Here is a 13,955-nt window from a genome sequence, read left to right as displayed (position 1 = left end):
AAGTGAGATCGATCCATTCGTCAGTCTCATAACAGGGAAGAAGCTGTTCCTGAATCTGTTGGTGCGTGTGTTCAAGCTTCTGTATCTTCTGCCAGACTGATGAGGTTAGAAGAGAGCATTACCTCGGTGGGAGAGTGGCCTTTGATGTTGGCAGGCTTTCCCCAACAATGGGAGGTGTCAGTGGAGTCCATAGTTGGTTTCCATGATGTTCTCTCAAATCTCGGTAGTCGCCATTCATCCTTGCTTTTCAACACACCTAAACAGCTCCACATTTGTCTGGTTGGCCTCTGTCATTGGGGGTCTGTACTGTTTATAACGTGGGAGAGCGAAGAGATCATTCGACCCTGGAACCTGATCGTCTCCCTGTTCCTCGGATCATGGCTGGCCTCTACCTCAAGCCCATTCACTCCCCATCAGGTGGCCTTACCTGGCAGCAATCTGTCCATGGCTGCCTGCGCCACTGAGCAGCAAGATCCCATATTCGATCTTTGCAATACACCCAGCCTGTGTCAAGCTCGGTTCTCGGGTGAGTGCTGCATTCATGGTTGAGGCGACAGGGCATCACATTGTCATGGCTGGAAAGGCTAATCTGATCGGGTGGACCAGAATGAATTAACCTGCAAAACAAATACCAGCGCCTGTGGAAATTACGCAGATCAACTTGATGCTTTCTTCTGTTAGATCTTAGAACAAGGAACTGTTTTTTCCCAGGCAACTTTAAAACTAACCCGATCCACATCCGTGAACCAGTATTTTTATTAAAAATGAGCCAGACAGCACATAAACAGACCTTTCAGTCCAACTAGTCCAGGCCGATCATAATTCCAAGCTAAACTAGTCCCACCAGCCTGCTTTTGGCCCATATCCCTCCAAATATTTCTTTCTTATCTACTTATCTAAATGTCTTTTAAAACTTGTAACCACTTCCTCTGGAACTTTATTCCACGCACGGACCACTCTTTGAGGAGAAAAAAATGCCCCTGTGACTTTTCTAAGTCTTTCTTGTCTCACTCTAAAAAAAAATGCCCCCAGTTTTGAAATCTTGTCTACATCGTGTCAGTTAGTTGTAGTCCCATCATGCTTGTGGGCTCTATGCTGAATTGGCAGTTGTACGATAACATACTTATGGGGCACCAAACTGTCAAAGGGTCAGCCCTGACAGAATCCCTACAGTGTGGAAGCAGGCCATTCGACCCATTGAGTCCACACCCTCCCTCTGAAGAGCATCCCACTCAGACCCATTTCCCTACCTTATAACCCTGCATTTCCCATGGCTAATTCATATAGAGGCTATGAGCATGTTAGCATAGCCAATCCATCCTAACCTGTACATCTTTGGACTGTGGGAGAAAACCCACACAGACATGGGGAGAATGTGTAAATGTCATACAGACAGTCACCTAAGGCTAGAATTGAGCCTGGTGCTGAGGTGGCAATGCTAGCCACTGAGCCATTGTGCCACCCTGTTTGGGGGCTGTACTGTTGGTGGCTGAGTTCTGATGGAATTAGTATTGTTGGAGGTTCGGTGCTGCACTGTCGGAGAGTAAGTGCTGTGGGAGTGCTGCATTGTTGGAGGGTCAGTGCTTTGTGAGTGCCGCACTGCCCAAGAGCCTCTACTGAGGCAGCAGCTGCTGTCAGAATCAGTGTTGACAGAGTGGGCACTGTCAGAGGGTCAGTGCTGAAGGAGTGCCCTACTGCACAAAGGGTCAGTGCTGTGGGAGTGGATACGATCGGAGGGTCAGTGCTGATGGTGCATTGCGCTGATGGTGCATTGCACTGTTGGAGGGTCAGTGCTTTGGCAAAGCTGCCCCATTGTAGGGTCAGTGCTGAGGGAGAGCCTCACAGTTGGACAGTCAGTGCTTTGGGGACTGCTGCACTATCGTAGGGTCAGTGCTGCAGGAATGCCACACTGGCGGAGAGTCAGTGCTGAGGGAGGCTGCACTGGCGGGAGCACCGTACTGTCGGAGGTGCAGCGCTGACCGCTCAGCACTGGATTGCCCATGGTGCTATCTTGTCGGCTGGATGGTTGGCTGACTACTTCGCGCACTGCCTTATTTCGAAGAAGGGAGAGAGTAAGTGCTGGAGAGTAGACTCTGAGTGTGTTGCTGGTCAGGCAGCACCCGAGGAGCAGGCGAATTGACGTTTCGGGCGTATGCTCTGCGGCGGGATGTGCTTTACCAGCACCACGCTCTCGACTCTTACTTTGGAGAAGAGTAGGCAAGTTCGCCACGGCATGACCGTTAATCTCTCATCCAGCACTTCAACCAATCACTGGGATATTGATCACATTTTGGGAAGCTGGTCTGTGAAAACTACGCGGTGGGATGTTTTAACATCAGCCAGTGGTACAAATCCCATGTGGAAAGGGGTCATGGTAAAATGTGGACTAATGCAGAGTGGATGGTCTCGGTGGGATGTGTGTGATGGGCTGAATGGACTCTGCACAGGAGGGATCAGGTGATTCGAAAAGGGGGCGTGTTCTGAGGGGAGGGATGGGCGGGGTTTGTTGAAAGGGGGCGTGTCCTGATTTGAAATGGGCGGGATAGTTGGAGGAGGGCGTGCCCTTAAGCGAAAGGGGCGGGGTCGCTGAAGGAGGGGCGTGTGTCAGAGGGCTGTTGAAAAGTGGGCGGTGTGCTGAGGGGTGAAGGGGCGGGGACAATTGAGAAAGGCCCGATGGGGGGCGGGGACTGGATTAAGCGGGCAAGTGGGCGGGGCAACGGGGGGCGGGGTTTGGTGGAATCGGGCGTGGCATGAGCGGCGGTGGGGGGGCGTGGTCTCGACCTCCGCGCGTGCGCCCCAGCGGCGTGTGGGCGGGGTCGGAACGCCCGCCTTAACGGCTCTGGAAACCCCACCCCCGCGTGTCTTCGCGTTTGGGGGGGTGAGAAAATTTGAGGGGGGCGGGGCGGGGCGGGGTGTGACAGGAAAGACACCCCCGCTTGTATTCGGGGCGATTGTGTTTTTGTTTTAGGTGGCTTCTTGCCCCTCCCCCCCCCCTCAAATCAGATCGGAGGTGGCGTGAGAGAAAGTGAAGCGATCAGAGGGAGAAAGAAACCGTCGCTGCTTTGGTGGGGGGGGGAGGGGGTGGTGGTGGTGGTGTCACGTGGGGCACTCCAGGAGGCCGCGCACGCTCCGTCTCCTCGGAGGTCACGTGCGCCCAACGGCATCCACGCAGCCCGACGTGCCTTGCGTGCTCGTTCCCCCCCCTCCCCCCCCCCACCGCCCCAACGTCATTTTGCGTCGCCGTTTGAGCGCGGCCGTCGTCGTCGGCGGCGGCGGGTGGTGGTGGTAGAGGGGGCGGGGCCTACGCAGGTGCGCGCGCGCACACACACACACACACACACACAGAGAGAGCGAGCGAGAGCGGAGGAAGGAAGATGGCGGCTGTCGCAGCAGCGGGAACGGGAGGGCCCGCCGTGGCCGCTTCTTCTTCTTCGTCTTCGTCGTCGTCCGCCTCCTCCTCCTCCTCCTCTGCGGCCTCCTCCTCCTCCATCATCCCCGGCGGCTCGTCTTCGTCGCTGGCCGCGCTGGAGGCCGCGCTGGAGAAGAAGCTGCTGACGGTCACCAACACGATGGACGGCATCCAGGGCCTGTCGTCCTGGATCCTGGACAACAAGAAGCACTACAGCTCCATCGTCAAGCACTGGATGAAGTGCATGAGGAAATGTGAGTGCCCCTTGCTTGGGTATAGTCTCCACCTGCACACGGGGGCTCGCACATATTCTGCCACGCCTCCATCTGTACATCCCAGCAAAGTTTATATTTTTTTTTGCAATGCCCCTATGGCCAGCATCTGTCATGTTTTTATGGCATTTCTCTCCCTTCCTCTTACCCTCTTTCCCCCCCCCCCCCCCCAAACAAAAAAATAAATCAGTTATTATTTCCCCCCCCAAAACAAAATCAATAAACTTAACACCGACCCTTCAATCTGACCAGCTATTATTGCCCCCATTCAATTATTGCACCCCCCCCTCCCCAGTTAAGTTATTGCTCCTTGCTCAGCTATTATTCTGCCACGCCAGTTACTTTTCAACCCCCCTTTGCCCTGAAACTGTGCGCCCTCAAACTCCTACCCCCTAAACCCCCACCCTCCGACTCCTTCAACCCCCTCCGCCGCCACACGGCCCCCAATCACTCCCTCCCACCCCTCCGTAGTTATTCTTTTGCATCCCGAATAGTTACTGTCTTTCCTGACCCGTTATTAGTCGCTCGCCCTGACCGGTTGTTATTGCCTCCAACTGGTCTTCTTCCCCCCACCCCCCCACAGGCTGTTATTCTCACTCAGTTGTTATTCCCATTCCCCCAACCAGCTGTTATTCTCTCACCCCCGTCCCCAGATCAGTTATTGCCCCCATTTTCCTGAATTTATTAACCTGACCAGGTTTCCAAGGATTGAAAGTCCACACCCTCTCCCCATCATTGCCAACTGCATCCAAATTTAATAACCTGACCCCTGACCAAAATTTGCACACCCGCTTTGAATTTAACAATCTGATCTCTGAGGGCGAGCTAAAACATTTTGAAATTGACTTGCCAATCTACTGCTTTAACTGACTTCAGGATTACCTGCTTGGATCTACCCCCCCCCCCCCCCCAAAATTATCAGCTCTATTCTTGGGCTCATTAAGTGGATGTGAAGAGACGGGTCAGGTTGAAAGGCATCTTGATTTTCTGGAGTTATTTGAACTCTGCAATACTGACTGTGTATGGGTGATATCGTGGCTGATTAGTACTACACAAAGCTTTGTGTAGCTGTGTTTCAAGAAGGATATGTCCTTGGTGTGCACGGGGTAAATAAATGGTTGTGGAAACAACACTTAGTAAGAAATTTTAAAAAAAATTGGATGGATGCCAGAAATTGTTGGTGATAGAGGAAACCAAATGATAAAATTTTGTTAATGGCTTTGCTTCCAAGTACAGTGTCCAGAGATACAAGTGTTTTGTGGTTCTGCCACTGTGGTGGGATGTGCAGAACTCTCACTACAATGAGCACACTTGTATTGTTAGGTTGTAAACTGATTTGTAGTGTCGCACTAGTGGTTGCTGCCAAACAAGCAGTATCTCTCGTTTTAAAAAGTTCTATTATTTTCTCTATTTTCTTGAATTTGGTGTTGTGTGTTCTATGTTTATATTATGAGTCTGGTCAGCACCAATATGAAATAAAGAATTGTAGATGCTGAAGATTTGAAACAAAAACAAATTGCTGGAGCGACTCAGCAGGTCTGGCAGCATCTGTGGAGAGCGAAAAACTCAGTTACTGTTTTGAGTCAGTTCTGAAGAAGGGTCATTGGACCCAAAACATTAACGTTGTGTTCTCTCCATAGATACTGCCTTTCCTGCTGAGTTTCTCCAGCATTTTTTTTTGTTCCATGGTAGATGGACCAGGCTTGTGAAGGTGTGTGGCAGGATGACCTGTGATTTATTTAACTGGTCTTGCTGGTGCGTGACTTTCGTGGTTTTGCTTTGGTGTTAGCATGGCTCCAAAAAAACCTGCGGGTTGAGGATTAAAGGCATTAAACCAATTCAAAAGTACCTTTTAAGCGGTGGCCACACTGCTATATAGTGATTTGCAGGTTTATAGGTTAGGCTGACAGGCCCTTTCATACTCCATGGGAAGTAGGCTAATTTTTTTGCCATACTTTCAGACAGAGCAGCTTGATCAAAAGTACCTTCCACATACCTTGTCACACTGCAGTTGAGGTGTTTTTCGTAGCTGTAGGCTCTTTCTCTGATTTCCCTTTTTGTTTCTTCAGAAACAGCCCCATATCACTGATAATGAATTGACCGCAAGTTGCACACCCAGTTGCGAGTAGATGAAAATAGCCTTTGCCACTGTTAAGATTTCAGGAAAACACAATGCGTTGTGAAACGTTAGTGCGGGTGCCATGCTGGACTGAACAAAACATCTGGTTTTAAAGTCGAAGTGTTTGTCTTTGAAATTCACCTTTGGAGAGCGTCTTTTGAGCTGGACCACAGTCGCTGCTGGTGGTGATGGGTGCAACTTGAGTTAAAAGAAGTGTGTTGTTGCATCAGTTTGAAAACATGTTACCGGTGTGCTACACGAGCCTGTGCAATAACAGTGCGATGTAATGCTGTAGATAGTTGCCATGGTTGAATACACAGAATTATACACTGTGGACAGATTGCAATGTCCAACATGAGAATTTGGAGCAGATTTCTCAGCGCAGGTCACTTTTTCACTTTTCACCCAAGGGAATTGGCAAGAATCTTGTTACGAGGGTAGTGCAGTGGAAGACTACAGTTGGCTTTAGTATCAATGCTAGAGGAAGAGAAAACTTATTCAGTGATTCTTGCTGATCAGGTGTCTGTGGGCACAGACTTTGAAAGACAACATGGGCTGTGATGCCTCCCTTCATCTGAAGAGTATTTTAATACTTTCCATCTAGGTGTATGTATCAAGTCCAGACACTTGCTGCCAGTGGATTTGTACCCTAACTCAAAAGTCTTGTATTTCTTTTGCATCATTGGATGGCTGAAAGCACTTTACAGTGACTGAAGTACAGTAACTGTTGGAAAATGAGAGGGGGGGGGGGGGGGGGGAGAGAGAAAAGGGTAGCTAATTAGCACACAGTAAGCTGCTGCAAGCAACAGTTTGATAATAAATTGCTCATCAATTTGTAGTGTTAGTTGAGGGATAGATATCAACTGGGGAGAATTCCCTTGCACTCTGAAATAATGCTACAGGACCTTTTACTTCTAACTGAGGAGATATAATGTCTGAACAACAACCTGGCGCTTGAGTGTCAGCCTTGGTTTTTGTCCTCAGGCACTGGAGTAGAGCTTTAACCCACAATCCTAGAATTCCAAACTGAATGTGTTACTAGCTGAGCCAGAGCTGACACAGTATTCTTTGGGAGCAATGCAAGGGTTTGGAATAGAATAAATTGGGAAAGTTCTCCAATAGTATAAAAGGAAAGACACTCATTTCCTATAACGAACACCTAGGCACAATGGATAATATGGCCTTTCACTCTGATTTTTGTTCTTGCCTTCTATTGTAGGACCTGGCTGTTAGCAATCTTTTTAACAAAGGTCAAAGTTCCCCGAAGTGTAAAGGAGTGAACAGCAATTGCTAGATTTGGATTGGCACTTTCATTACACAACCCCAAAAACCCAATGCTAATCTGAAAGACATACCTCTTTTGCAGCAGGGAATCTAATCTGTTTTTTTTGTTCTTCCAAATGTAAAATGCTCAGTGTGCGCGAAGTCAGAGTTAGATTTCCAACAGCCGGCAATTGTATCAGCTCTCAGTGAAATGCATGTTAGCACGAAACAAAAAGATGACCAATTGGAAAGAATGTTTTTTTTTTCTTCAGTCATTGTGATAATGTGTACACTGCTGCAGTATGCAGCTCTAGAATGTGTGCTCAGTTTCTTCCCGGTATTCATGGAGAGGACTTCTGTTAAAATCAAATGTGTGGAGGAATTAGGATGTGCAGGTTTCTTTGAAAGTCTGAATCTACAGTCTTGTCTTCTGATTGGCCTGGTTGTGGTAAATTGTTTTGCTCCAGTGAAGGCAGGTACTTGCGGCTGCGTATCATCTGTCTTCACTGATTCCCTACTAGCTCCTCATTTCCTGAACACTCGACTTTTAAGTGCTTGCTGTCATTTGCAAATTACTGCGTACGTTCTCTCAAACATATCTTTGCAATCTTCTCTTCTGAATTGTCCTTGACCCATTAAACTCCATTACCAATGGCAAAACATTGCCATCAGACCTTAATTTTCTTTTACCAAACATGACTACTCATGTCTCTTCCTGTCAGCATTCTCAAAACTTAACTCTTCCGCCACACATTTGTTCATTCTACTCCTGCCAAATATTGTACTACCTTTTGATGAAAACAGAAAGTACTGGAGAAACTCAGCAGGTCTGGCAGCATCTGTGGAAGGAGAAACCAAGTTAAAAGTTTTGTGTCCAATCTGACTCCTCTTTGGAACAGTTCTGAACCGCAAGTTGGCAAACTGAGAGTTCCTGCAATCAGCTGGATTCTGAGGAATCTTAGCAGAATTGAAAAGTCAGAGAGATGTACAGCACGGAAGCAGATTTTTTGGTCTAACTCATCCATGCTGACCAGGTATCCTAAATTAATCTAGTTACATTTGCCAGCACTTGGCCCATATCCCTCTATTCATATCCCCATCCAAATGCCTTTTAAATGTTCTCATTGTATCAGCCTCCACCACTTCCTCTGGCAGCTCATTGCATACACACACCACTTTTTCTGTGTGAAAAAGTTGTCCCTTAGGTCCCTTTCAAATCTTTCACCTCTCACCTTAAACCTATACCCTCTAGTTCTGCACTCCCCCACCCCAGGGAAAAGACCTTGTCTATTTATTCTATCGATGCCCCTCATGATTTTATAAACCTCTATAAGGTCACCTCTCAGCCTCCAATGCTCCAGGGAAAACAGTCCCAGTCTATTCAGCCTCTCCCTATAGCTCAAACCCTCCAACCCTGGCAACATCCTTGTAAATCTTTTCTGAATCCTTTTAAATCTGTTTTCTCTCCACAAATACTGAGTTTGTCCAGCATTTTCTGTCTTTATTTTGTTTTTCTGCAATGAGCTCGTCCTTTATGCTGAATAAAACCGAGGAAGGATCACTTGACCTGAAACATTAACTCTGATTTCTTGTCACAGGTGTTGCCAGGCTTGCTGAGGTTTTCCAGCAATTTCTATTTTTTTTCTCTTCTGTTGTTATTTGAATCTCAATTTAGCTTGTTCTCCTCCCGAGGTAAGGGTTAGGCGGAAACTCAGTCTGGGTCTGCTATCTAAGAAGTCACCACAGTTCTACCAGGTCATAGGACTGCTCTCTTGTGAGATGTCTGGTGGTTTAACTTGAGGGTCACCATACCTCAGGCAAGGGGACAGGTTGAGAAGGAGCGCCCTTCATGGTAACCTCAGCTGGAATTGAACCCATACTTGTTTGCATTACTCTGAATTAGATTTAGAATGTATTGTCATGGGTGCTCAAGTACAGGAGTACAGTGAAAAGTATATAATGTCGCCATTCCTGGCATCATCTTGGGTAAAAGGTACCCAGGTACAAAGTAGAAAACTCAGGAAATACAAATAAAAGTTCAACATTATTATAGTACTACGTAGTATGAAGTAGAGAAATAAAGTTAAACATTGCAGTCATCAAGTGCTTAGCCATACTGGGCTTGCACTCCCCACAAGGGTTCAATCTATCCGTGCTGAGCTTGATCTTCTCGTGCTTGATGCCACTGCAGATGCCTGGAGACATCAGGCAATCTGCTCTTGCTGCTGCCACAATTGCATGGGACCTCTGCTGCGCTGGGCTGAGCTCCCCCACGTTGGACTTGCTGCCTCGCTCTCCGCTGCACACTCTCTCACTGTCCTGCACCCCTCTGGCATGATCTCTCCACAAAAGGGAAATTGACTAAATTAAGAGAAACACAAAAGCTGTGAAGGAAGGGGAAGAAAAAGTAAAATCAGATGGCGCAGATGAGGTCCAGGCAGGAGCCCTCATGCTGTGCTGCTTCTCTGCCGCCATCTTGGATGTTATTGCAAACCAGCCATCCAGCTAACTGAACTAACTGACTCCATGTCATTGCTGTGTCAGAAGTTTGTGTGTTCGTGCATGTTGACGAGTACTTGTAAAGGTTCAATCAACTTTTCCCTTACTTCTGTGTATCAGAAATCCAGCTGAGTTTTGAAAATTCATTTGGAACCCTTTTCAATATTAGGCCTCTGCCTTCTTTGTAAAATAAACCCATCTTCTCAGCAATTTTAATGGAAAACACCTCCTCATTTCAGCTACCCTTATTGGCCTACAGGATTTGTGGCAATATAGTGATATGCCTTTTGGTCTCTGAAGAGTTATTTGTATGGGAATAGCATGTCATGCAGCTTTTTTGCACACTTTTTACTATTTTTGTTTTAAAAAGACACTATGAGCTTGTATTCAGCGCAAATTGGTGATGTTTGTTCGTAGGATTGGGCTTGACATTCTGCCCTTTGCTCCCTGTGCGTTTTCTGCTTTTTGAGTGGGGGGGGGTGCAAATTGAAAATATTGGGTGGAACACTATTCTGTAATCTTTTTTTATTCTCTTAACTGTTTCATTATGATGACATTGTTGTTTAGGGGATTGGGCGCATTCCCCTGCTTTGCGATATTTTAAGTTCTTTGAGGAAATAACAAGCAGGATAGATAAAGGGGAGCTGGTAGAGGTCACACATTTTGATTTCTAAAAGACATTTGATAAGGTACTGCACGTAAAACTGCATAACGTGAGAACCTGCAGTGGTACATTAGTGTAGATAGAAGGTTGCCTAAGTTATAGGAGCCAGAGAGGTGGATAAAAGGGATCATCTTCAGGATGGATTCCTATAACTAGTGGAATGCCACCAGAATCTCTGCTAGAGCCACAAATATTTAGTTTATGTTAATGCCTTGGACAATAGAAGTGAATATTCTATTGCCAAGTTTGCAGATGACAAGAGTAGGTGGGAAGGTAAGTAATGAGGATGACATGGACTCTCCAGAGGGATACAGAGATGATGTGAATGGGCAAAAACCTAGCAGATAGAAGTAAATATGGAAAATGAGAGGTTATGCACTGTGACAGGATTAGAAGAGCTGAATATTATTTAAATGGGGAAAGCTTCCAGAAATCTGCATTACAGAGGGATTTGGGAGCATGCATGGATTACAAAAAGGTGATGGGGAAGCCAAATGAACTGCTGGCCTTTCATTCAAAGGAAATTGGGTATAAAAATAGGGATGTCTTGCTAAAACTATATCAGGCACTAGTCAGAACACAGGTGGAATACTGTGAACAGTTTTGGCCTAATTATCTATGGAAGCAGGCTAATCCCGGTTCACCAAGTTGATTTTGGTTATGGAGGGATTTTCTTGTGAGGAGAGATTGGGTAGGTTGGACCTATACTCATTAGAACTTCGAAAAGTGAGTCAGTGTTGTTGAAGCATCTTAGGAGTGGGGGTGTTGACATTGTAGAGCTGGCAAGGTTATTTCTCTGTGGGGGAAAGTCAAGAATCTAGGACTGGAGGGCATAATCTGAGTAAGGAGTCACCCCTTTAAAATAGATAAAGCTTATGAATTTGTGGGATTCTTCACCACAGAGGGCTGTACAGGCTGGTTGAGTATACTCAAGATTGAGATAGACATTGTTAATTGTTCAGAGATTCAAGGAATATGAGGAAAAGGCAGCAAAGTGGAGTAAGAATGATCAGATCATACTTGTGTCCATTGAATAGGAGCGCACACTTGATGGGCTGAATGGCTTCCTTCTGTTCCTGTGATGGTCTTAAGGTCATATGCGTAAAGAAAATAGAATTTCATGCGCAAGACTACCACTGTGGATTTCCTTTCCAGTTTCTTAAATGAGAGGAAATAGGAACAGGTGCAGGCCATTCAGCCCTTTGAGCCTGCTTCACATTCTCCATATCTTTATGATGTTAAACTAGAGGGCATATTGTAGTGCATCATTCTGTCTCAGACAGCTCACTGTAAAATACTCTACCCCCACCATCCCGTGTGCAAGCCTGCACCCATCCTTTTCCTTTTACGGCCTGCAATCTTTTGAAACTTGAGTCTGCTGCTGCCCTGTTAGTAAATAAGAAGAATTTAAAGAAGGTAACTGATTTTAAATGAAGGTACACAGAAAACAGGATATAATGTTTGTTTTATAGGAAAACAGAATTTTGCACCTATGCTTCTAGAAACAGTGATAAAACTGTAGACAGTGTCACAAGTCAATTTGTTAATTTCTAGATTGTTGCTGAGTTGCTCAGAGAATAAATATGTGGGTTGTGAGACAAATCATAATAGAGCAGAGAGGAAGACCAATCGCCCCATTGTGCCTATGTTGGAGGCAAGAGGATCTGAACCAAAGAGTAACTCTGACTTGCTTCAGATGTACAAAACCTTGATTAAACCGCAGCTGGAGTAATATGTGGAATTTTAGTCCCCTTGCCTGAGGAAGGATATTATTGCCATAGTGAGAGTAACAAAGGTTCACCAGACTTGTCAAAAAAAAAAGCAAAGAACTGTGGTCACTGGAAATCCAAAACAAAAACAAATTGCTGGAGAAACTCAGCAGGTTTTTGTGGAGAGAAATTAGAGTTTTAATACTTCTGGCCCAGTGACTCTTCTGAGTTTCCTTGGCAATTTCTGTGTTTGTTTCACCAGACTTGTTCCTGGGGTGACAAGACTGTCCCATGAAGAGAGATTGGGCAAACTGGACCTGTATTTTTAAAAGTTTTCAAGACTGAGAGATGATCTCATTGAAATGTACAAAGTGCTTGAAGGGATGGACAGGGTAGATGCAGAGGAAAGTTTCCCTTGGCATTGGGGGTACAAGAGAGGGGTGGGTGTGGTGGTAGAGTCTAAAACTGGGGAGGCTACTGAGAATAGAGAAACCTTTTATACAGTTCTCCAGAGAATGGTGTTTTGCTCTATTATTCCATGATTTCTTTGTCAGCCCAACATATTTATCCCCTGAGAACCCTCACAACAATCTAGAAATTAACAAATTGACCTACATTGTGTGCAGTTTCATCACTGTTTCTAGATGCATAGGTGCAGCAGAATTTTGTTTTTCCATAAGACCAGACAACACTTGACTGGTCCTTTGTGTATGATTAAAGTAGAGATTGATGGATTTCGCTAGTGACCTGAAGAAATATGGGGGTTGTATGGGAGGAGAGCTTCAGCATAGTTTTTGAGAATTCCTGAACTGCTGGCTAGGTTGAGGAATGGCCTCTTGCTCTGGATTTGAAGAAAGAAGCTGAGTTGGAAATTGTGAAAGGGTTACTTCCATTCCTGTGGGGACTTTATCAAAGCCGAAAGAACTGTGGGTGTTGTAAATCAGAAACAAAAACAGAAATTGCTGGAAAAGCTCAGCAGGTCTGGCAGCATCTGTGGAGAGAAATAAGAGTTAACGTTTCAGGTCGAGTGACCCTTTCTCAGAACAGCCACTCAACTCAAAACATTAACTCTGACTTTATAAATTGTGTGGTAGTTTTCTCATAGTTCAAGACGTTTATCACATACAACAGTCAAGACTGAGATGAGGAATTTCTTCTGACTGAGTATTGAATGTCTTTGGAATCTCTTGCTGCAGGTGCAGAGATCTTGTACATATTTGAGGCTGGGATAGATTCTTGATAGTAGGGGAATTGAGGATTAAGGAGAAAACACAGGAAAATGGACATCAGTGTTTTGGATCAAGCATAATCCTTTCGAATGGTGGAGCAGGCTTGCGGGACTGAACAGCCTACTTGTTTTCCTATTTCTTATGGCCTTAACATCCATTTTGTTACCAGGCTAGTTTTAGTACCCGTTTCCCCACCCCATAAAAAAAGCTGCTTAGCTGAGATTAGCTAATTACTGGCTGAGAATTAAACTGGGGCTTGCTCAATGAAGAGTCATAGAGACGTACAGCACGGAAACAGACACTTCGGTCCAAGCCGTCCATGCTGACCAGATATCCCAACCCAATCTAGTCCCACCTGCCAGCACCCGGCCCATATCTCTCTAAACCCTTCCTATTCATATACCCATCCAGATGCCTTTTAAATGCTGCAATTGTACCAGCCTCCTCCACTTCCTCTGGCAGCTCATTCCATACATGCACTACCCTGTGCATGGAAAAAGTTGCCCCTTAGGTCTCTTTTATATCCTTTCCCTCTCACCCTAATCCTATGCCATCTAGTTTTGGACTCTTTTTTTTTTTCTTCCCCCCCCCCCCCCCCCCCCCATGATTTTATAAACCTCTGTAAGGTCACCCCTCAGCCTCCGACACTCCAGGGAAAACAGCCCTAGTCTATTCAACCTCTCCCTGGCAGAATCCTTGTAAATCTTTCCTGAACCTTTTCAAGATTTGCAACGTGCTTCCAATAGGAAGGAGACCAGAATTACACGCAATATTCCAACAGTGGCCTAACC

The 13,955-nt window shown here is 45.9% G+C and overlaps 1 protein-coding gene across 3 annotated transcripts in view; it reads left to right on the top strand.

Annotated features, from left to right (window-relative positions):
• The first annotated feature begins 3,213 nt into the window (after nt 1-3,213).
• The window catches only part of LOC140453928 (regulation of nuclear pre-mRNA domain-containing protein 2-like), an 89,048-nt gene continuing 78,306 nt past the window's right edge, over nt 3,214-13,955 (top strand). For 2 of the 3 annotated variants that reach the window (XM_072548783.1, XM_072548781.1), the window contains exon 1: nt 3,215-3,663. In XM_072548783.1, the coding sequence (XP_072404884.1) occupies nt 3,375-3,663 (289 nt within the window). In that variant the 5' untranslated portion in view covers nt 3,215-3,374. Of the gene's footprint in view, nt 3,664-13,955 lie in introns of all 3 variants that reach the window. The other variant, XM_072548782.1, reaches the window with a different exon arrangement.

Source organism: Chiloscyllium punctatum, chromosome 28 (assembly GCF_047496795.1).
Source record: "Chiloscyllium punctatum isolate Juve2018m chromosome 28, sChiPun1.3, whole genome shotgun sequence".
Classification (NCBI taxonomy): Eukaryota; Metazoa; Chordata; class Chondrichthyes; order Orectolobiformes; family Hemiscylliidae; genus Chiloscyllium; species Chiloscyllium punctatum.
Note: the sequence above shows the minus strand (reverse complement) of the source record. Positions and strands in the feature narration are given on the sequence as shown.